Source organism: Chinchilla lanigera, unplaced genomic scaffold (genome assembly GCF_000276665.1).
Source record: "Chinchilla lanigera isolate Chin_1 unplaced genomic scaffold, ChiLan1.0 scaffold00089, whole genome shotgun sequence".
Lineage (NCBI taxonomy): Eukaryota > Metazoa > Chordata > Mammalia > Rodentia > Chinchillidae > Chinchilla > Chinchilla lanigera.
The window spans coordinates 160,925-184,108 of NW_004955490.1; the positions used below are offsets into that span (position 1 = coordinate 160,925).

Genomic DNA, 23,184 nt, shown 5'->3' on the forward strand with positions numbered 1-23,184 from the left:
ATGAAAAAATAAATTTCCACAACACCTTTGATGGTTGCCTGAGGGCTTTGTAACTATAACAACTAAAACTACAGAGGTTTTAAAAGAAAATAAAAAAATTCAGCTGGGCTTTAAATGAGTTTCTAAAAGACAAACTATATACAAGCCTCTCTCTATATGTATATATATGCATAAATATTTAAGCATATACATATATTTAAGCATATATATATGTATAATGTGCTACAGTGTAATGGACAAAACTTTAATAATAAATTCTACTATAATAAAAATCTTCGTGACAAAGGCTCTTTTGAATGTATAGTTGATTTGACAAAATCCCAATACATTAAGACTATGTAAAGTTCCTTTAGATTCAATCAATTTAGTATTTGTTGAGAGACTGACATATGTGGAGCATTGTGCTAAATACAGAGGAGAGAATATAAAAGAGAAATATTCAGAAAATGCTAAAATTTTGGATCCCAGAATTCTTATTTACAGCATATATGTTAATAAAGATCTGGACATAGGAACATATGTTCCTTAGGGAATTCAATAAGACCTATAGTTCAATCTCCTATCTTTGGTCAACTCTCTTTATAACATTATGCTTTCAAGGAGCAATTAAGCTCTTTTACTGATAAAAGTATCTTAAGTCCCATCAGGTAAAGTAATATTGGAATTAATTTTAAGAAGTATTGCATACAAGTATTTCCAGGATGCTGCCCTTGAGGACCAGGCCTATTCAAGCAATAAACATTTGTCTTCTAAGCCAGGCTTTGGAGATTAAACAATCACAATATTAATATGGTAAGGACCCTACCCCAACATTTCATTTATAAAGAAACAACTTAAGCTGTTGTTAACATTGAAAGATGAATATAAATAAAACTAGAGGATCAGAGGAAATACCCTTCCAAAACAATTATGATAAGACTGGTAAGAATAACAGAGAAAGAAAAAAAAAAAAAAGAAAAAAGAAAATGTCTCTTGTAGCCAAGAACTCATTTGCTATTTTTCATAACCTACTGTCAGACTATGTACAGGAAGTCATATTTACTGAAATACTGCTCGTTAAAAATACATGCAAAATTGTGTTAGATTCAGGATTACTCAGGTTTTTTTTTTTTTTTAGTTAGAATTCTGATGGGATCATGAATAGTCACTCTGATAGGGGGTTATTATTCTTCCTAAGACATGTTGTTACTATTGAATGCCTTTATAGAAAATGTTGAGCATAAATATATGGCAATAGAGATGTATCCTCCCTCTGTTTTCACTGATGAGATTTTTAGTACAAGTGTAAGAATAAATTCTGATTTAAACAACAAATCTTTAAGATCTAACTTTATGATCTCTGCTTTAGTGTAGGAGACACTGAGCAGCAATAGTTGACCTAAGCGCATGGTGAGTCGTAGAATAATACATCCACAGTTCTTTAGAGAAACCCGGTCTTCTGCCTTCTACAGACTGTTTTCATAGCAGCACAATTGTAAGACATGATGTCAAAAGGTAATCTAAATGGCATGTTGTGCGTTCATCTTGTGTTGATGCTATAATTTAATATGAAAAGGTAGAGTAATCTGCATTATCCAACGGTATGGAAGATCCAAGAGAAAAAGTGTATTAGGGAAGGATAAATACTATCCGGCATTTTCAGAGATCACACATCCCTTTAGGAATATGGCAAAAGATTCAAATTCTCTCCTCAGAAAAGCATGACACCTAAAATACAATAATAACCTTTGTCATAAAAATCTCAGGAGCCACACTAGAGCCCAATTAACAATTGGAACCCTGGGCTATAAATCTTTGACCTTATTAAATACTTCAGATAAGTAGAAATAATACAGTTTTAAATGTAGCTGGCAGAACTTGATCACATCTATTTTAACTATTTTGCCCCAAGGCTTGTGATTAACAGTTCATGAGATTTTTCTTTTAGAGAAATGACTCTGATTAAGACAAAATAAAAGATTACCTTTTTGTTACAGTAATATTATAAAACATACTCACCAACTTTTGCAAAGGCCTCTTTGAGTTCGTCAAGCTCATCTTTGGAAATCTGAGTGGCAGCCATCTCATCCATTTAAAGATCTAAAGACAAATTAAAGTTTTCAGAGTTAAAAAGAATTTGTGATGAGTATATTATAAGCACTCTTGCTAACTTCTTACTTAGAAATATTCTGAACAAAACTGCAAACTACTGAAAAAATTTGAACAGGTTAGGATAGCTGTAGCTACATCCATAATAAAGAAAGACAAATAAATGTGAGTCCCTCATTTGCCAAAAGTTATCGAAAAAGTATTTCCGAATTTCCCTTGTAAGGACAAAAATCTTAAACTATGCGCAGAGTGTCAGGAGGGTCAAGGTATCCAGCAATGACAGGAAACAGACACATGATAGAAATTCTTGGTTATACACACCAAAGCGAAAGATCAAAATTACTTGACCAGTGATGCATGTAAAATGTCATTTTCCTTTTAAGCCCCTTTTACAGTCATTTGCTGCAAACAGCACTTTTCAAATAAGATACTGACACCTGTCAATCACTTGTTTAAGGAGAGAGGTGAAGAGGAATCAAATAAAACAAATATGTTTGCTCGATACGGAAGCCATACAACTGTGTGAATGCACCTATTTTTATGCAGTTAACTGATATTATCTAAATTTCTACCCTTTCCACTTTGACCTTACTTGCTATGTTTAACCAGTACAGCAGGGCTTTAACCAGTAGAATAGGCTATGGGCCAAATGTGGCTCACTACTCTTTTGTATGGTCCCCTACCTAAATAAGAGTTTTGCAGAAATTTTGCAGTTAGTTTCAGTCATAGAGCATATTAACCTTGAACCTCAATTAAACATCCCAGGGAAAATGCTACTGTTATTACACTTGCACCACAAAAATGATGCCCTATTATTACTGTACTTTGAATTGTGTCAATAAAAATTTATAGAAATATTTAGTACCCTTGACTTTGTCTCCTGACATATAATATTTATGATCTGAACCTTTAAAGAAAAACTTTGGTGACTCTTGTAATAGAGAAGAGAGGTCTATATCACAATTGCTAAGTCTCCAAATACAAATCTATTAACATTTTTTGGACAATGAAAAAAGAAAATGAATATATGTTGCCATTTTATGTTCCTTTTTTTCCTTGATTTTAAATAGACTTTCAGAACAATTTAAGGCTTATAGCAAAATTAAGCAGAAAGTATAGAGAGCTCCCCATATGCTGACCCCACACACCCACAGCCTCCCCCATTATCAACATTCCACACCGGATGGTACACTTGTTATAACTTATGACTCTACAGTGACATGTGATTATCACCCAGAATACTGAACATTATCATCCAGAACCCTGTACATCAGGGCTCACTCTTGGTGTTGTACAGTCTATAGGTCTGATCAGATGTGTCTACCATTAGTGTATCATAGAGTAGTTTCTCTGACTTAAATGTGTTGCCTTTTCAAAATGATATTTAAAATGTTAAATTTCATAAACTATAAAAACACAATTTTGGGGGGCCGTGGGCATAATTCAGTGGTGGAGCACTTGCGTAGATGTGTGAGGTCTGGGTTCCATCCTTGCCGCACACACACATACTCCTCTCTCTCTCTCTCTCTCTCTCTCTCTCTCTCACCAGGTAAAAGCCAGGCATGGCATCGGGACAAATCTGCAACTGGGAGGCCAAGGGCTGGGACAGTATTAGAGGTCAGCCTGGGCTACATGGTGAGATGTGACTTAGAAAATCAAAAAAGAACAGAGAATAGAAATACTTTGAGATCTTGTATTGATCCCCTTTAGATATTTTATTCAAAGCAATAAGGCAGGGTGTGGTGGCTCATGCTTGTATTCTCAGCATTTGGGAGACTGGGTCAAGAGGATCATTGCCATGAATTCGAGGCCAGCCTGGGATACATAGGGAGTTCAAGGTTAGCCTGAACTGCATAGCAAAACCCTGCCTCAAGAAATAAATAAATAAATAAACAGATATCTACATACCAAAGACTAAATCTAGACCCATGTCTATCACATGCACTAAACTAAAGTCAAAATGGATCAAAGATCTAAATATTAAAGCAGAAATATTTAAATCTACTGGAAGAGAAAGTAGGGTGAAATCTTGAAGACATAGGAGTAGGCACAGTCTTCATGAAAAAAAAAAAAAAAACCCAAACTGCACAGGAAACACTTCAAAGAATCAACAACTGGGATCTCATCTTATTAAAAAGTTTTTTTACTTCAAAAGAAATCACCAATACAGTGAAAAAACAGTGCACAGGGTGGGAAAACACTTTAGCTAACTGTCCCTCAGACAAAAGATTTATATCTAGAACATATAAAGAACTGATAAAAATCAGACCCCTCAAATTCAAAGACCCAATCCAAAAATGGGTATCTGAGATGAATAAGCACTTCAGAGATGAAGAAATACAAGTAGCAAATACATACATGAAAAAATGTTCAACATCACTGGTCATTTGAGAGATGCAAATTAAAACAACTCTGAGATTCCATCTCACCCCAGTAAGAATGGCTACCATCAAGAAATCAACCAACAACAAATGCTGGAGAGACTGCGGGGAAAAAGGAACCCTTCTCCACTGTTGGTGGCAATGTACACTGGTGCAACCACTTCGGAAATCAGTCTAGAGATTCCTCAAAAAATTAGGATTAGAGGTCCCATTTAACCCAGTTATTCCCCTTCTGGGTATTTTCCCAGAAGAATTAAAGACATCATACCACAGTGATATATGTGCAATCTTGGAAACAACCAAAATGTCCATCAATTGAAGAGTGGATAAAAATGTGGTATTTTTATACAATGGAGTAGTACTCAGCTATAAAGAAAGATAAACTGGAGGCTTTTACAGGTAAATGGACACAACTAAAGAACATACTCGTAAGTGGAATAAATTGTACCAACATATGTAAACACTGTATTGTTTCCCTAGTGTCAGAACCTGAAAGTGTAAATAAAATCTGAAAGGTACAATAGATATTGTGAAAGGGAAAGAAACTGCTCAAGAGGAAAGAACAACTGGGATGAGGGAAAGGAGAAAAGAAAGAAGGCAAGGAAAGAAATCATATATATACACAAGGTAGCTAAGATAATTGTACTACTAATTTCTATTGGGTTATTGAAAGGAACATTTAATGTTTAATTGTTTGATCAATCTTGCATACCTATCTGGTAATCTGAGCAACTACTTTGAAGGTAACAATAAGTAATACAACAACCATTGTTGATTTCCTATCATCTTATTTTGAAATTTTGTATCATTTTCATAGTTTTTGTGTTGTTCTGTTTTTGTTCTTTTCTCTTTAAAGTAAAAAATAGATAAATAAATAAATAAATGCAATACACTATTCCCCAGCTCTCTCTTTTTTTTTTTTTTTTGGCCAATGAGTACAATACTCATTAAGCCAGGGCAGATGGGAGATGGAAGGAGTCTAAGGCAGCCAGGCTATGTCTGTCTTTTACACAACCTAGCTGTTTTTTCTAGAACTTACCACAGTCCCAGACACATAGCAAGCCATTCAGCAAAATAATACTTTAATAAAACTCATTCGATCAATGACTGTGCCAAGTAATATGTTGGACAAGTTCATATACATGTTCATTCCCTGAACCCTCACAGTAGTCACATGAGGTAAATAGTCTTCTTCTTTTTCTAATTAGATGACTTCAGCTCAGCAGGACCATGGAACTGGAATTCAAACTCAGATTCCTCAATCCTAGGGCAATTTTAAAATAACCTTATGATAGTGTAAGCTTTCACCATAATACAACACATATATAATGACTGGTAATTTAAAAAATTTAAATAAGGTTTCCATGCCACTGTGTGAGATTTGCCTTCCTCAAACCTTGTTTTGACATTGTCAGGTTATTGGTGGGACATGAAGAAAAAAATATATGCCAGAACTTGTCTGCTCATAAACATTTCTTACCTATGATATTAAAATTCCTCTAAAAACTGATAACTTGTCAGTAGATAGACCTTTCAGAGGAGTCTCAGTGAAGAAAGATCTTCACTCAGATATGAATTTTGTCATTTTAGAAACTAAGAATAAGAAGAAATTTTTCATAATTTAAGATGCAATCTCATGAAGGTAATGGTAAAAGTAAGATTTCATGAAGATGAGATTGAAAGTTTTTGATTACAAAAATACTAGGTAAGTCTTATTTTACCTTTCTTTATAAATACTTTAAGCAATTATTGTTTCAACACAAAATTATTACTCATCTCCATGAATTATACATGTAATGTAGAAGAATGGCACAGACAGTTTGAAGGTGAGAAAACCCAAACCTTGTGGCTTGTTTCTATCTCTAAAAGTCCTTCCCAGTTTGAGCAGTTTGAGCTCACAATAACTTAAAATATGTGCATAAAACCCCTCAAAAACAACAAAAAGTTCTCTCTCGCAACTGATTTTATTCTCATTCTACCATATCCCTTCTGCATAAAGGAGAAATTTTAAAAAGCAGAGTTTGGACATAAGACACCCCAATTCCAGCTGACCAGCAGCCTGACTAAATCTTCCTCTTCCAGATCTCACCTCTATAGGCAGCAGGACTGAGTAGGGTTGAAAAGGCTCCCTCACATACCTCCCGCCCTCACTTCTACAGTCTTGCCATGTTTCAAGATGTTATACGCTTAGCTCCTGCCGGCAAGGAATTTACAGTCTGGGGAGGCAAACATGTGAATAATTACAATAGAGCACAAAGTCAACTAGTGGCTGCAATAAAAGGTACCAATATCCATTTTCTAGAGGGGTAAAAGCTCTGGAGACTTTAAGGATTATTAATTCCTTCTCAGGGAAGCCAGGAAGCCAGGAAGCCAGGAAGACATTTCTTTTCTTTTTCCTACAGAAATGCTTAAGGCAGTAGTTTACTCCAAAAAAATTAATCAAATGTACTAAAAATATATACTTTTAAGTTTTCTAAGTTTGTCTAATTGTCTTAATAAAAGCTGAAAGCGATTTATTTTAGGCTTTTAACTCAGATTTTCTATCCAGAGGAGATGTTAAGAGGAGCATTAGGATAAGAATTAGAAAAATGGAGTACGCACACATGCCCAAGACAACATTTCCAGGCAAGGCTGGTACAGTATGTAGTTTAATATAGCATTGTCTCATTTAAATAATTTCTTTAATTTATTTAGTCATTTGAAAGTAAAGAAATGCTATTGGGAAATATCTCAGCTAAAACTAAATTTTGAAAATTGAAATTTATTTTATTTTATTTCATTTTTCTTTATTGGCGCTGGAGATGGAACCCAGGGCCTCACACATGCTAAGCACAAATTCTACAAGTGAGCCACAACCCCCACCCCTACAGAGGCAAACTTAAAGAGCTTACAATATAGCTCTACATCCTAAGTATCAAAATTCCTAAATTTGTTGAGCCTTTTTTTTTTTTTTTTTTTTTGGCGGCAAGGTCTTGCTATGTAGTTCAGGCAGGCCTTGAAATCACTATGAGGTAGCCCAGGCTGACTGTGAACTCACAGCAATTCTCCTGCCTCAGTCTCCAGAGTGCTAAGATTATAGGTGTGTATCACCACCTCTAGTTGTTGTTTGAATCTTAAAATTATTTTGTGTAAGCCAAGTGTGATGGTGCATGGCTGTAGTCCTAACATTTGGGAGGCTGAGGCAAGAGGACTGCTGTGAGTTTGAGGCCAGCTACATAGTGAGTTCAAAGCCAATCTGACCTACATAGTGAGACCCTGTCTCAAACAAACAAAAAACAAAAAAAATTATTTCATGTAGATTTTTTCTTACTACAAATTAAAGAAAGGTTAGTCATTATGATTACTCATGGTTACTTAATGGTATCTTTAAGGAAATCAAGCAGTAAAGAAAAATCTTGGGAAAAAAGTATCAATAAAGTAACGTGGAAATGGCTGCAGATTTAAAAATATTAAAATCCTACAAGTAAAAATAACAGAGGACTTATTCCTTTTCACGGACCATTCATTGCAGTATAGGTCCTTTTTTGCCTAATGCAGTGAAGATACTCTAGACCAGCTCATAAAATGAAAGTGAAGATCTGATATATTACTTGCCCTATGGACACTTCATTTCATACAGAGTACTTGTATAAAGGGTTTGCTGTTCCTTACCCAAAGATGTACTATGTTCTAATGGCAAGACTCTTGCCTGGAGATTCGGAAGGCATCGTTTAGTGCCTTGGTCCCAATATTTCCCAACAGCATGTGCATGAGCAAGTTTACTTAATCTCTGATCCTCAGTTTCCTCAACTGAAATTAGCAATAATACATTCCTCCCCCAGGTTCTCATGAATATTAAAGACGGCACATTGTAAAGGCATATTGTCAACTATAAGTATTATACAGCAACTACGAATCCTCAGTGGGAAAAAATAGGTAGTAAATAACTCCTCAAGTAATTGTGAGAGGCTATATAAATATTAGGCATTAATTCCTCACAGAACCTTTTAAATGGAGCACATGAAAATTTTTCTCATCTCACCTATAATTATTGACTATGGAGTATAATAATTCTCCCTCATACATAAAAATTATAAGCCTGTAGTCAAAGTAATTTAAGAAGGATGGGCCTAAAGAAAACCCATCAGCCACTTTTTTAACCCATGACTCAATCTGGCTTCTACACAGGGCCAGTTTCTCAGCACAACTTGAAGAGCAGACAAGCGATGCATTACAAATAAAGAAACCAAAACTTAAGTAATTTTACTGTAATTATTTCACGATTCCTTTTCAAAATAGCTCGCAGGATATCACTATTGCCACATTCCTCTTAAGTGGCACATTTTTTTCATAAGCAATGCAAAACGAAAGGTAAAGAGTTAAAGAGTAAATAGCAATCCCTGAATGTATATTTAACCCCAGTTTCCTAATAGATGATTGGCAGGCAAAAGGAAAGGCTGACTTTGAAATATGTCTTTCTTTTTCCCTGGTCTGTCTTTCCACAAAAGTGAATTCTCTTTTGTATGACATGAGAAAGAACTCATATTCAAAGAAACATAAATATATTTTCTCTCCATTTCAATTCTGCAAGTGAAATACTAATCAAAAATAAAACCTCCCAGGGTCTCCAGGTTTTTCTGAATTCTCTCAGCTGTAAAGCACTTTGATCTGTCCACAGTTGTGTTTTTTTCCTCCATTCTATGCCTGCCGTCTCTGTACAGGGAAAGCAGTAGGAAAAAAGCAAGCTTTCTCTCCCTAAACATCTAAGACACAGGAAAACAGATTTTCAACCAAGGGACTAAAAGAAAAGCAAATGAAATCTTGTTTGTTTGGTTTTCTTTTTTTCATAAAAGGATATCGTGTACAACTGAGTATGAATTTAGGGCGTCACCCATAGAAGAATCTTATGCCTATGAAGTCATCCCTAATTACAGTGCCTGACTAACAATACAACAATTATGAAACCACTCTGTTGGTGCTGGCGCTTTTAACTATACGTAAGCCCTAAACACAAGTCTTTGCTGAGAAAGGTGTATCTACAACTACTTGAAACTATTACTCAAATTCTGAAGGGTATTTGAGGGAGAAGGGGAGGGTGCTTGTTCTCATCCCCTGAGGCACTCACCCTGAGGAATGCAGCTCCCTAAACAATGTATGGAGTAGGACTAGTGTGTGTCACTCCGTACCAAGTCAGGGTCAGGAGGCAGGGCTCACACACTGAGAAACTCATCTGTGGATGGTCAACTTTGATTTTGAACTTTACATTTCCCACCTTGGAAATTGAAAGGCAGCTAAAGGACAGAAATGTGGAATCTGCTGGGGATGTGGCTCAGTGGTAGAGCTTGTCTAGCATGTGCTAAGCCCTGGGTTCAATCCCCAGCACCACAGCAAAAGAAAAAATACACCCAGGGAATATTAACTATAAACTTATCCCAGCCACTAGTATGCTACATAAATAGAATTGGGAAAGAGAAGTTGATTACTTAAACATTGGGCAACACGTACTTAAAACTCCTTTTATAAAGAAGAATGCAACAAAGGGTGAACAAGACATGAAAGAATAAATTATTTCACTATAAAGGAGAGAAAAAGCCCAACAATTTAGCCACCATTGTGTGTGAACAATTTTAAGAGTGAGCAACAAAAAAGGGCTATTGTTTGTCACCTTCTTCCATACAAAACAGATACTGTTTTGGGACACCCACACTTTAGATATATACCTACCTGTACCAGCAGAAACTGCCACCCTGTTCTTCCCTAGTTAGATTAAGTCAACAGCACTAGACTCCTGGTTGCATGGGCGTGTGACATTCTGTGAGCTAAAGTTCACCTACTCGTACTATTACTCAAGCTCCACTGCCGTCTTTCTTAATGACTTTTAAAGGTTTCCACTGGAATGTCCTACACATTCACCACTTAGCCATGCATATTCACTAAGTTTTTGAGGGCTTAATATGTACCAGGCACTGTGTTGTGTACTATGGATATAGATAAGTAGGACCCCCAATGTCCTCTTTATCCTGGAAGAACTACTGTTTATTAGGGGAAATAGATGTAAAAACATACCATATCAGTGGTACTGTAATCATATATTGAGTGGTAGGTATCAGAGAATGTTTCCCTAGAAGGGGACTTTTGACCTTTCTTAGAGCAATTCTCAGGAATTTCTCAGATTAGATGTCACTGGTGAAGGTGGTCTCAGCTCAGGGACAAAGAGAAGATGGTATCTGCAGCTGTAGAAAGAAAGAGCAGCTGGGGTTTTGCGCCTGTGGTTAGTGACAGACACAATTACAGCAGGTCAGGGTTCAACTCAGAAGTGACAAAACGTCATCAAGGATGATTCAACTGAATATTCTGCCACACTGCCTCCCCCCCCGTGTGTGTGTGTGTGTGTGTGTGTGTGTGTGTGTGTGTGTGATGTTGGACTAGTGCTTTACACATGCTCTGAACCACACCCCCAGTCCCTTTATTTCCCCAACTTCCCTTTGGCCAAGCCAAGTCTCACTTTCAATTTACTCATTTTCTTCAGTTTTCCAATTTTCTCCATTCTCACTGAGACCACAGTTTGCATAGAAGGGACAAAAGCAGGGTGGGTTAATCACTAAGCCCTCTGGGCTACTCCAAAAGTCTTCTAGGTGATCTGTCACCCAGGTATAATCATTTCACTGCTTGCTTCCTGAAGAGCAGATCTTGCGACTGTTCCCCACGAAAGGAAGCCTTATCCCATTAGCACAGTATTCAAGGTCCTACACTCTTCTGAGTTGATATCTGCTTACCTTTCCAGTGTCCCTTCCCACAGTACATGTACTGCACCCTTGAATCCCACACTTGAAAGATACTCTATTCTTGAAACAGGGCATGTCCTTTCCCACTTGGAGGTCTCTTGTCTGGGGTTGCGGCTATCCACTTCCTATCTATAGACACTCACTCAGAAGGCCTGTTCAGATTAACCCCACAGAGATAAGCTTTCTATCTTTCCGGGACTTTCATGGAGTTGTGTGTTTTCTCTCATCACATCCAGCCCTGGATTCCCTCCCATAGCTCCAATGTTAAACATCTTGTTTCATTGCCAGGCGATGTATATGTTTTTCTTGACTTGGAAAATAGAGTCCCCACAAGAATAGTAATTTTTCCCCTTTTCCTTTTATTTTTTTGTACTGGGAATTGAACTTGTAACGTCACACTTGCCAGGCAGGCGCTGTGCCGCTGAGCCATAGCCCCAACCCAGGAATAAGATTTAGTACTCTTACACAAAGCTCTTCAATGGACAGGAGTACATCCCATTGATCTTCATATTTCCATCCCCTATCACAGTTCCTGCTCACAGTAGGTAATAATAATAATTACAATATTAGGAAAGTGTATACTTATACATTTTGTTTTATTTCAGTGCAGGTTTTATTTGCTTTGCCCATAGTGGACAAGTGTTGTAGCACTGAGCTACAGCCCTAGCCCCACTTATACGCTTTTTTAAAAATTACAGCAGCAGACAGTTGTGGAGGATTTAATTACTATGCTTTAGAATAATTGCTTTATATATATTATGTAAGTTACTTGTTACTTCTCAGGAAAACCATGAGCCTGATAATACTGTTATTACCATTTTAACAAAGAGCTAGCAAGCTTAGAGAAGTTGGGTAACCTGCCTCAAGTCACACAGCAAGAAAGAGTAAACTGGGTCTCAATCCTAAACCTATCTAACACCAAAGTCAGTATACTCAACCATCAACCTAGATGGCCTCCTCAACAACTTACTGAGCGAATTTACTTACCCAATAAGACTTATAGAGTACAAAAATACATTTTACTCATTGCTGTATTCTCCACAGCACAGATAGTCTCAGTTACCTTTTGAATTAAGAATGGCCCAAAATTAACACCCACGAGCCTTTGATCACGCCAGTCCCCCTTCAGGAAGCTATAACTACTTATGCCAAAGTTAACTGCCTAATCTCTCCCTAATATTCTTGGTTCTCCAGAGTGGCCCAAGGAGTCACACCTACCCAGCTTCAGCTTTCTTTCAACTACACTCAGAAGGGCTTTTTGATCACAACTTTCATCCTGAACGTGTCCTGTTAACTTCCACATCAGTACACTTGGTTTTATCCTGTTCTCTTGCTCTTTCCTCCCTCCCACTGTGACTTCCTCTCTCTGTGTGGACTCTTCACACTTACCAAGGCCTTCTCTTCCCTTCCCTGCCCTGCCCATCCAAGTCCTCCGCACCCTTCAGTGTTTGGCAGTATCCGCTTCTCCTAAAGCCTGTTTCCCAACTATTCCACTTCTTGTTTCAGATAGTTTTCTTCAACTCCCATAGAATTTAGACTCTTGCCACACAATTTACTGATTTAGTTACAGACTTTGTCCCATAGTTATATAAGTGGAAGACAGTCAAGCTGGGACGTTCATCATCCTACTGCCTCCTCTACATAGAACCTCAAACTTTGGCAAAGAGAATAATCTTCATCAAAAGAGAGCCATTCTTTCATTGACAGTGCACAAATATGGTCTAATTGCTTGCTCTGCAAATCTTATTTCAAGATAGCTTGAGTAGGGTGCAATGATGCATGCCTGTAATCCCAACTACTTTAGGAAGGCTGAGGCAGGAGGATTGTGGGGTTGAGGCCAGCCTGGCCAACTTAGGGAGACCCTGATTAAAAGGGGCCAGCAGGAAATATAGCTCAGTGGTGGAACTCCCCTACATTCAATCCCCAGTACAGTAGGGGAAAAAGTTTGTTTCTGGAGAACAGAGTTTCTAGAAACTTCTTTCTCTTGCATATTCCCACCATACTTTGCTAAATTACAGTGTTTCAATAGTAATAATTCAAACAATGCCCAACGATCACAGAAATTACAGTTGGAATGCTAAATCTGTAGGAGGTCCATAACTTCATCGTCTAAATTATATTGGGGAAGAAACAAGAGTCTGGGATGGTTAAATGACTTTGCCTAAGACACAGAGCTCTGCAGCAAATGCAAAATAAAACAATTTAAGTGAGGGAAGGTAATTAGCTACTCTTAACAGGAAAACAAAGAAGTGACATGTTTTGCTGAAAGAAGGCTCGTGCCTAGAATAGCCCATGGGATACACAGTCCATACTCCTCGAAAATAAGCCTGCAGGGGCTGGGAGTGTTGCTCAGTGGTAGAGGATGTGCTTAGCATGTGCAAGGCCCTGGGTTCCAACCCAAGCACCAGAAAAGAAAAGGACACAAATGCTTCCCTTCCCTTCCCTTATGGCACATTTTTTCCTATATGTGATCAGCTTCTTTGTCATCATGTTTAACATTGCTTAACTTCAGCCTCTTGAATGCTAAGTATTGTGAACAACCACTCCCACGGTATTGGTGTTAATAAGTTGTATTATAAACATAACCAACACTCAGGTGTGTTTGTGATTTACTTTATATCTTAGGATTCTTTTTCTTACAGCACTTTTCTCAAAGGAGCAAGAGGTTTGAATGTTTTTGTTTGCTTCCTTTTAGAAGACTCTTATGGAATCTTTCATGGAATCTAAAGTAGCATTTGGAATAGTTTAAAAGTCAGTATGCATCATTCTCATTTAATGCTTTCGAAGTCAAAACAAGGAAGTCAAACCCTAAGTGCCCTCACACCTGCCCTAGGTTCGCAGTGTGAAAGTCTAGGAAAGGTTAAAGTTGAAAGAAAAGATGAAGAATTCCAGTCACTGTTCGCTAATTCTAGCACATTAGCATTATTAAAAATTGCGTGTTGTAGTCAATGTGGAGAACAAACCTGTATGAAAGCGATGTTCAACACACACATCAGGCTTCCCTTAATGTAGGTTATGTTTTAGGCTTAGATCTTCTGGTAATTTTACTTGATTTCAGCCACAAATTGTAAAACTACACAAAGCACCCTCCACTGCTATGCTAGGGATGGAACTCAGGGACTCACATTCACTAGGCAAATGCCCTACCACTGAGGTGCATTCCCAACCCCAGAGGACATCTTCAGATACTCCAAATAAAACTGGTGGTATTTTCTCATGAAGTATTAATGCAGACACTGACTGGGTTATACAGTAGTAGGAACTAGAGAATAAAGCAAATAGCTAATGGAACTTAAATCTGTATATATTTACTGTTTCTATAATTCATTTTAATTAAAATATATAAACACAAAAACATATCATTTCAGTTAACTTAGTATAAGATCTCAGGAACATTTGGGAGACAACCTGAAATACCTTATCTACAGTTTCCATGACAAAATGTGCTTCCAATTCCAAATAAATTGAAAAACAAACTTTAGAAGGCTTTTATTGAAGACTAAACTATTCTTTTGCAACCCCAAGTAGCTACTACCTACAACTGCACTTTTGCCTTGGATATATCCAAAACTGCTAAGGAGACTTCAAGGTCAGTTAGTTGTTGAATGTGAGAAAGTGATTCCTGTCTCCTGCACATAGGCTGCCTCATAACACTTGCAGATACACAAGAACTTATAAAGGTTTATTAGGAAACCTGGATGCAGGATCCCACTCCTGGTGGGGCCTGCTGAAGATGTAACTCAGCGGTACAGTGCCCCTGGGTTCAGTCCCCAGTTCTGAAAAAAAGGGGGGGTTGTTACAAAAGAGCAGGGGGCACAGATGGCCATTATTTGCAAAGACACATACAGAGTTACACTAAACTATCTTAGTGCTCTTCCTGTGTGTGTAAATCAGCCAATGTGACTATCCTAGATTTTCTGTTTGTGACAGTTGTTAATCAGTAGCTCCCCTCCCCCTTTCAGTGTGACGATAGTTTACTTCCTTCTCTCTCTCCTCTACCTTTCTGTGACCTCCTTGAAGGGATGGCTGGTGTCATCTTTGACTTTGTATCTTGGCTCACAACAAGTGCCTGTTAAATGTTGGTTGGTTGAAAAAATAAACTTTGATGGCGGTGAATAGGGTAAGTGAGCAGACCTACACACCAGGCAGGCTATCTAGCCATCTCACGTGGTTTTAAAAATGCATATGTTAGGCTAGGTGTTTAGCTCCATGTAGAATGCTTGCCTAGCATAAATTGGGCCCTAGGTTCCTTCCCCAGTATCAAAAATGAACTAAATACAATTGCATCTACTATTAGAGAAAGTTGTGAACAAAACCGTCAAGACATAATAATGTGCTTACATTCCTCACATGCAATTGGCCTGTTATCATACTTTACCTAGCACTCTCCTTAAATACTTCAAAACTCAAGATGTTTGCAACCTGATCTTTGAATTTAGCTGAAAGTCAAACACAGAAAAGGTTTTTTAAAAGAATTTTTGCTGGCAACAATTTTGGCATATAAGCAGCACATTTTACCTTTACAATAATGCACATCATGGGTGGATCACATTTGGACAGACTGCAACTTATAGATAAAAGTTAATGCTTACAAATATAAGTTGCCACAAGCTAAAGATATAGTTCAGTTTTATATTATGAATGCATTCAATATTTATGGAAATAAGAGAGAATAGTACCACCAATGTCCATGAACCCATCAGAGTCTGCATTGATCAAGATTTACACACAACTACTTCTATTCTTGCTGCCTGTCCTCTCTTCTTTTCCCCTTCCCTCTCCCCATGTCTCTCTCCCTTGAATCAGTTTTTTAAAGGATTATAAATGTCCTTCTGTTTTTGAGAATTTTTCTTTATTATAATGTTGTGCAGATATATTCATTTGGGGCTTATGTTGGAGAATTAGTGCCTTTGTAATCTCAGTTTGCAATATTTTTAGTTTTAATTTTTATTAATTTTTTATTGAGACAAGTTCTTGCTATATAGTTCAGGCTGGCCTTGAACTCACTGTATAGCCCAGGCTAGCCTCGAACTTGACAATCCTCCTGCCTCAGCCCTCAGAATGCTGGAATTATAGGCACGTGCCACCATGCTCAGCTTTTATTAATTATTTTAAAGCAAACCCTAGACATCCCAGTATTTCACCCATATATAGCTATTAAAAATGAATTATTTTTCTGTAAATATCTCTGGTCTATTCTAGAATCCAGCATATGCTCAATTCAAATTGACTTTTTTTCAGTACCAGTATGTATGAGTCACTGAAACCCCAAAGGGTGCCCAATCCTGTGTCATTTCCTGGAGGAACAACAAATACTTCCATTTTAAGTAAAAATTTCCTTTCTTCTTTTTGTACTTAATAAATAAAATCTGAAGCCAATGGCTATTGAAAAATAAGTTCATAAATAATTTTCCTAATAATAGGAACATTTAATTTAACTTAAATTGAAGATATTCTTTAAATACTTGCCAGGCAAAAATTTTTGTAAACTATTTAATGCAAGTGTTAATAATGGTCTAAAGATGTCAAAGACAACAGAAAGACTCCTCTCTTTCCCTTATCTTTACTAAGCTAATGCATCCATCAACTCCTTGGATTGAAAAATGGCCCACCCCTTTTAGAACCTTTCATCTTTTCCAAATTTTCCACGTAAATTTTAACACTCTCCAAAACAAAACTGAATAAATTATGGAAAAATAAATCTGCTAATGAAATTAATTAACTTTCAGACCTGAGGGGTATTTCCAGTCTTCTTTCCTTCAAATTTAACATGTTTGAGTGAAGCCAAGGGTAACCTTCAAGCGCACGTGTGTGTGTTTGTGTGTGTGAATGAATTTGTATACAAGATCAGACTAGTTAGCACACTTCAACTCAAAACAAAAATACAAGTCAAAATACCATGAAATTTTATGATTTACCAACAGAAATCACTGGATGCACAATTTCAGCTTCTACTTCAAGCTATCTTTTTGTCATTGAAATTGCCTTCTGTGGTGTTGTATATTTGCTTATATACTCTCAAATACTGCACTTATTAATTGAAAAACTAGATTCTTGTGTTTCATATTTCACTCTTTATATCAAGCAGGTATAGCATGTATAACCAATCTGATAAGCAATGCTTCACTCAGACTCAGAATTTACTATATAACTAACTGTACTTCCCTTTGCTAGAAATTTGAAATGAAAGTCCCATATCATATAATCTTCTCCTTTATAGGATGGAAAATCCTGGTGAATCTATGAACACTGGAAATCACTGCTATTTTAGTAATCCCACCTAAATTTCATCACCAACGAATTTCATTTATAAGCATTATTGACATGTTACTGAGAAAGGCAGAATACTAATCTAATCATGGTGTGTTCTATTATGACGGATACCTCAATTTCAATTGCATGGAATTTGGAAAGACCATTTAACAAAGATCAAAAGTATTTTTAAATCCACCTCCTCCTTCCCTCAAATATAGTTAATAATTTCTACCATTTAAACTGTTGGGCACCTAACTTGATAAATACAGCTATAACTAGGACTATACAAGCAATTTAAAAAATATACAATGTCCTTAGAACATTCCCAAAATAAAGGAAAAAAGTACCCAAAATATACACAGACTAGGTTAGATTCTCAACTTGAAAAATTTCTCTTAAATTTGATTCCACTTGAACAAATACTATTGAGAAAGTAACTCCAAATGCTCACCCAAATAATTAAGTACTTCAAGCTTTTAAAAATAAATTTCTTCTTAAATATTTAGTAACCTAGAATCTAGAGCCTAATAAAATAATATTAAAATAGTTACCCTTCTGCGGCGAGAGCAAACCTGTTTCTTGTTTCTTTCCTTTCTCGTTGCACCAATAGAAAGAACCTTCTCCCACACCCAGAACTGGCAATCTGGAAACCCAACATTCTTCTTACAATTGCATCTTCAGAGAGCAAGTCACAACACTTCCTGCTAGCAAAAGAGAACGCCCTGACAAAGGAATGATATAATACTTACGAATCTCCTTCCTGTCAACCTTGTGGTCCTTTGCCAGGGGTTTAATAAATTCTAATTTAAACACAACATGGAGAGAAAACCTTTTCTCCAGCTTCATTTTAGGTATGTTTTTAAAACCACACAAAGACTCAAGGGAATTTAAAGTTGGTTCAGGTCAAATAGTTACAACCATTATACCTATTTAGAGCTTGAACAGTAGCCAAGTAACCTGCTTATTTTAGAACACATAGCACAGCCTCTCCCCAGAGCCACTCATCCATAGTCAGGTACATTACTCAGAACGGCAAGTTACCTGTCTCAGGACACTTACATTCTTTATTATTATTTTTGATTCAAACACAACATTTACACTCCATATTTTACTGGTTGTGGCCTTTATTTCAATTACATCAGTTACATAAATTTGGCTTCTGTTGAAAATGTAAGCTCCTCCTTGTAAGAACTACATTTTCTATTGGCACAGCACCTAGAAGCTAAGTCAATGTTTGCTGACTTGAGTACCTTTCTATTGAAGTAGGACTGCATAGTAAAGAGTTCTGAAGCCAGAGGAGGTTCAAATCCTGGCTCCACAATTTCGTAGCTGTATGTGTCTAAGGCAAGCTGCTTACACACTTCTGTGCTACAGAATGATGACAACAGTAGCTACTTCAGGCAACAGATACTACCTTCTACATTGTTGGGAGGCTTAAATGATTTAAAAGTATGTGCCACACATTTAGAGTATAGCCTGGCGCATGATAAGCACTAGATATGGTAACTGCTCTCCCGGTTATTAAAATTTGCTCTTTCACTGGTCTAGCAATCTAACCATTGAATTGTTAAATTAAGCAAGTGGCTGATTGTGAGTGGTCTTTATGGGAGAAAACAAAAAATCAATAGGTATGGGATCCGGACATTGTCTATAACAACAGAGGGTAAGTTAATAGTCTGAGAGGAAATGGGACATGATAGAAACCTCAGGGTCTTGTGACTTTGACAGATTTGAAGTCTGTGTAAGCTTTTTTGTGCCCAGGTTCAAATCTATAACAATGGATCTAATTCCACATAACTTTAGAAAGCTGACAGGACAGTTTAATGGAAAGATATAAGGACGTAAGAATATTTATGTCTAGCATGGTGCTCAGGAAGTGACAGGCATTATTATCATTTGTCTGGGACTAAACATGCATACTACCTTCTGCTTCATAAGAAGAAAAGAAAGTTTTTAAAATAAATAATATAAAACAAGGTGATGCATCTTATGCTATACTGACTTCTCAGTACACGGAGGCAACTCACAGTGATTCACTTTGAAAAGTAGCCGTCGTTGGCCAGTCCTCATGCTGAGGCAGACAGTGTTCTGTCCTCATCACTAACCACAGCCAGCAGACACCGGATTAGATTGTGTTGCCTTAATGGAAGTGCTTTACATGTTTTTGCACCAATCATGAAACTGCATGGAATCTCAAAATCCACACAAGCCTGAACAGAAGGAGCACGGCAGAAGGAAGCGGAAGATGTTTCCTTTCATCTGTCTGTGTTGCTGACTCACTACATGAATGAAGCCTCTTCAACTTTTTCCATTTCTCCATTTGTACAAGTAGAGCTCTCTGCCTGCGGTTGTGTGGGAACACAGGCAGGACTGAGGAACTACCAAGCACTCTGAGCTAACTGGAAGGAATGTATGTGTATTCATTATCAGACATTTCACAGGCAACAAAAACTGGAACCCACATGATTGCCATAGGTAAGAGGGCACCATCATCAGTGTTAGACCAGAAATGTTGGCTTTTTTTTCTCAGCCTGATCTCTTCATCAGCCACACCTTTTGCCTCAAACAACTTAGATGGTTCTACCCCAAAGTGCCATGTAATAATCCTTTCCAGATTCACAGCAATATCAGTGAAGAAATTAATATTTTAAAAATATAGTATTCTACTTTGGGCACAAGTTTTACATGTCATTATAGCAGGACTACCGCAAAATTAATTGCTAACCACAGCATGGTGGCACACACCTGTAGTTCCAGTTGTGCTAGAGGCTGAGACAGGAAGATGTAAGTTCGAGACCAGCCTGGGTAACTCAGTGAGACAATGTCTCAAAAAGAAAAAGAGGGCTGGGTTAGAGTGCTTGCTTAACACATTAAAGGTCCTAGGTTCAAGTCCTACAACTGAAAAAAAAACCTGTTTCCTTGATTTCTTCTGTTTTTTATTAGTATGTTTAGAGTATATAATGACTACATATATCATGGGGAGTTGGTGCACATACATACATAACAGATCTTAATTTTTCTTTCATCTCCTTGCCATCTACTCCCTCCATCTCATGATACTCTTTCCTTTTGCAAAAGACCTATCTCCTTACTTCCCATTATCTATCTTTTATTTTGCTATTTAATTACAGTTTGGGCTTCTCATGTAAGAGAAAACTTGTTATATTTAAACTTCTATGTCTGGTTTATTCACTTACTCTTTTTTTATCTTAAGAAATAAAAGAAGGAAAGCATTAACAAACAGACATCCATTTACAAAATAGCATAAAAACAAATCAGAGTTACAAACAAAGTTGTAGGAAATTAACCATGGTTGTTGTGTTACTTATTGATATCTTCAAAGTGGTTTCACAAGAAAACAAACAGAGACATACAAGATAAATGGCTGCTTCCAAGATTTAGCTATTATAAATTGTGTTGCTTTAAACATGCGTATGCATGTGGCACTGTAATATGAAGTCTTTAACTCTTTCAGGGAGGTATCGAGAAGGAGGATAGTTGGGTCCAATAACATTTTATTTTTAGTTTTTTTAAGGAATCTTCATACTGACTTCCATAGTGGTTGTACTAGTTTACATCCCCAGCAACGATGGAGAAGTGTTCCTTTTCTCCAATAGCCTTGCCAGCATTTGTTGTTATTTGATTTCTTGATGATGGCCATTCTTTCTGAAGTAAGATGGATTTTCAGTGTTGTTTTACTTTGCATTTCTCCAATTGCCACAGACATTGAACATCTTTTTCATGGATGTATTTATTAGCCATTTGTACTTCTTTTTTTGAAAAGTATTTATTCATTTAAGTTGCCTTTTTTGGATTGGGTCTTTCATGGGGGGGTTATTTTTTCTTTTTTTTTAGTTCTTTACATAGTCTACATAGTAGCCATCTGTCTGAGGAATAGCTAGCAAAAAAACATTGACCATCCCACAGGTTGTTCTTTACTCTGTTGGTTATTTGCTTTGTGGTACAGAAGATTTTAAATTTTACTTGATCACATTTATTGATTCTTGATGTAATTTGTTGTGAAACTGGGATTCTGTTCAGAAAGTCCTTGCTTTATGCCTGTTTCTTCAAGAGCTTTACCTATTCTATCTTCCAGCATGTTAAATGTTTCTGTTTGATTTTAGTTCAGTACATGATGAGAGATATGGGTCTAGATTCAATCTTCTGCTTGTGAATAGCCAGTCTTCCTAGCACCATTTGTTAAATAGGTTATCTTCCTCCAGGGTATGTTTTTCACCCCTTTGTCAAAGATCAGATAGCTGAATGTGCCTGGGGTTGTTTCTGCATCCTGTATTCTTCTCTACTGATCCACACATGTGTTTGTGTCCTAGTATTATGGTGTTTTTATCACTGTAGATTTGTAATATAATTTGAAGTCCAGGATTATGATGTCTCCTGCTTTGCTCTTGTCAAGTACTGCTTTTGCTATTCCGGGTTTCTTTTGGATCTATATTAGTTTTAGGATTGTTTTCTCTGGTTCTGTTGGTATTTTGACTGTGACTGCATTAAATCTATATATCCGTTTTGGAAGCATGTACATTTTGATTATATCAGTTCTCATCATCATCCAGGAACAGGGAATATCTTTCCATTTTTGGGTGTCTTCTTAAATCTCCTTTTTTCAGAGTACTGCAGTTTACATCATTGAGGTTTTTCACTTCTTTGGTTAGCTTAATTCTTAAGTACGAATTTTTCTTGATGCTATTGCAAATGGTATTATTAATTTCTTTTGCGGTGAGTTCAATATTGTTATATAGGAACACTGCTGTTTTCTTGTGTGTTGATTTTGTATCCTGCTAAGTTGCTGAATTCAGTTATTAATTCCACAAGTCTTTTGGTGGAATTTTTGGGGTTTTCTATGTTGAGAATCATGTCCTCTGCAAATAATAATTTGACTTCTTCCTTTCCTATATGTGTCCCTTTTATTGCTTTCTCTTGCTTAAGTGCTCTGGCTAATGTTTTGTGTACTATATTGAACAGGGGTAGTGATAGTGGATAATCCTTGTCTTGTTTCTGATTTCAGGGGGAAAGTTTTCAACTTTTACCTATTTAATATGCTATTGGCAGGTTTGTTGTAAGTGGCTTTTACCAGATTGAAGTAAGGTCCTTCCATTCCTATTTTCTTTAGGTTTTCTTCTTCATCATGAGTGGATGTTAGATTCTGTTCAAGGCTTTTTCTGCATCTGTTGAGATGATCGTAAGGTTATTGGCTTTGCTTCTGTGTATCTCTGAGTACATATAGCCCTTGGCACCAGCTCTATCTTTTAACTCACACACTCTATGTTCACACTGGTCACTTCTCTTACTCATACTTTCAATAGAATTTTTAATCTCCTGGATTTCTGTTTGGTAACTTTTTGCGGACTCCATTATTACCTGCTAGTTAATGTTATTACTAATATTATTTCCAGCTATTTGCTTAACTGGTCATTTATGATTTGTATCATTTTGTTTAGGTCAGCTAGCTTTTTATTAGTCTCTAATTGATTGTTTTGTTTATTAAGTCCAGTATCTGTTTAATTATCTCTTCTTTGAACTCACGGAGCACCTTTGTTATGGTTTGTCTAGGTGTCTCCCTCAAACCTCAAGCAGTCATGCTAGGCAGACTTATCAGAGGTGGCTGAATCTCGAGTGTGTGACTGATTCATAGTGACATGCTGGGACTAAGGGTGTGAGTGCTACACTTGCCCCGGGGC

At 36.9% G+C, this 23,184-nt stretch overlaps 1 protein-coding gene across 2 annotated transcripts in view; it reads right to left on the reverse strand.

The window, feature by feature from the left end:
- The window catches only part of Pls3 (plastin 3), a 95,240-nt gene that overhangs the window by 35,012 nt on the left and 37,044 nt on the right, over positions 1–23,184 (reverse strand). Inside the window, exons 1-2 of one of the 2 annotated variants that reach the window (XM_013504543.1) lie at positions 18,040–18,148; positions 1,999–2,079 (exon numbers count right to left, since the gene is read on the reverse strand). In XM_013504543.1, the coding sequence (XP_013359997.1) occupies positions 1,999–2,071 (73 nt within the window). In that variant the 5' untranslated portion in view covers positions 2,072–2,079; positions 18,040–18,148. Of the gene's footprint in view, positions 1–1,998; positions 2,080–18,039; positions 18,149–23,184 lie in introns of those variants that run through there. The other variant, XM_005404619.2, reaches the window with a different exon arrangement.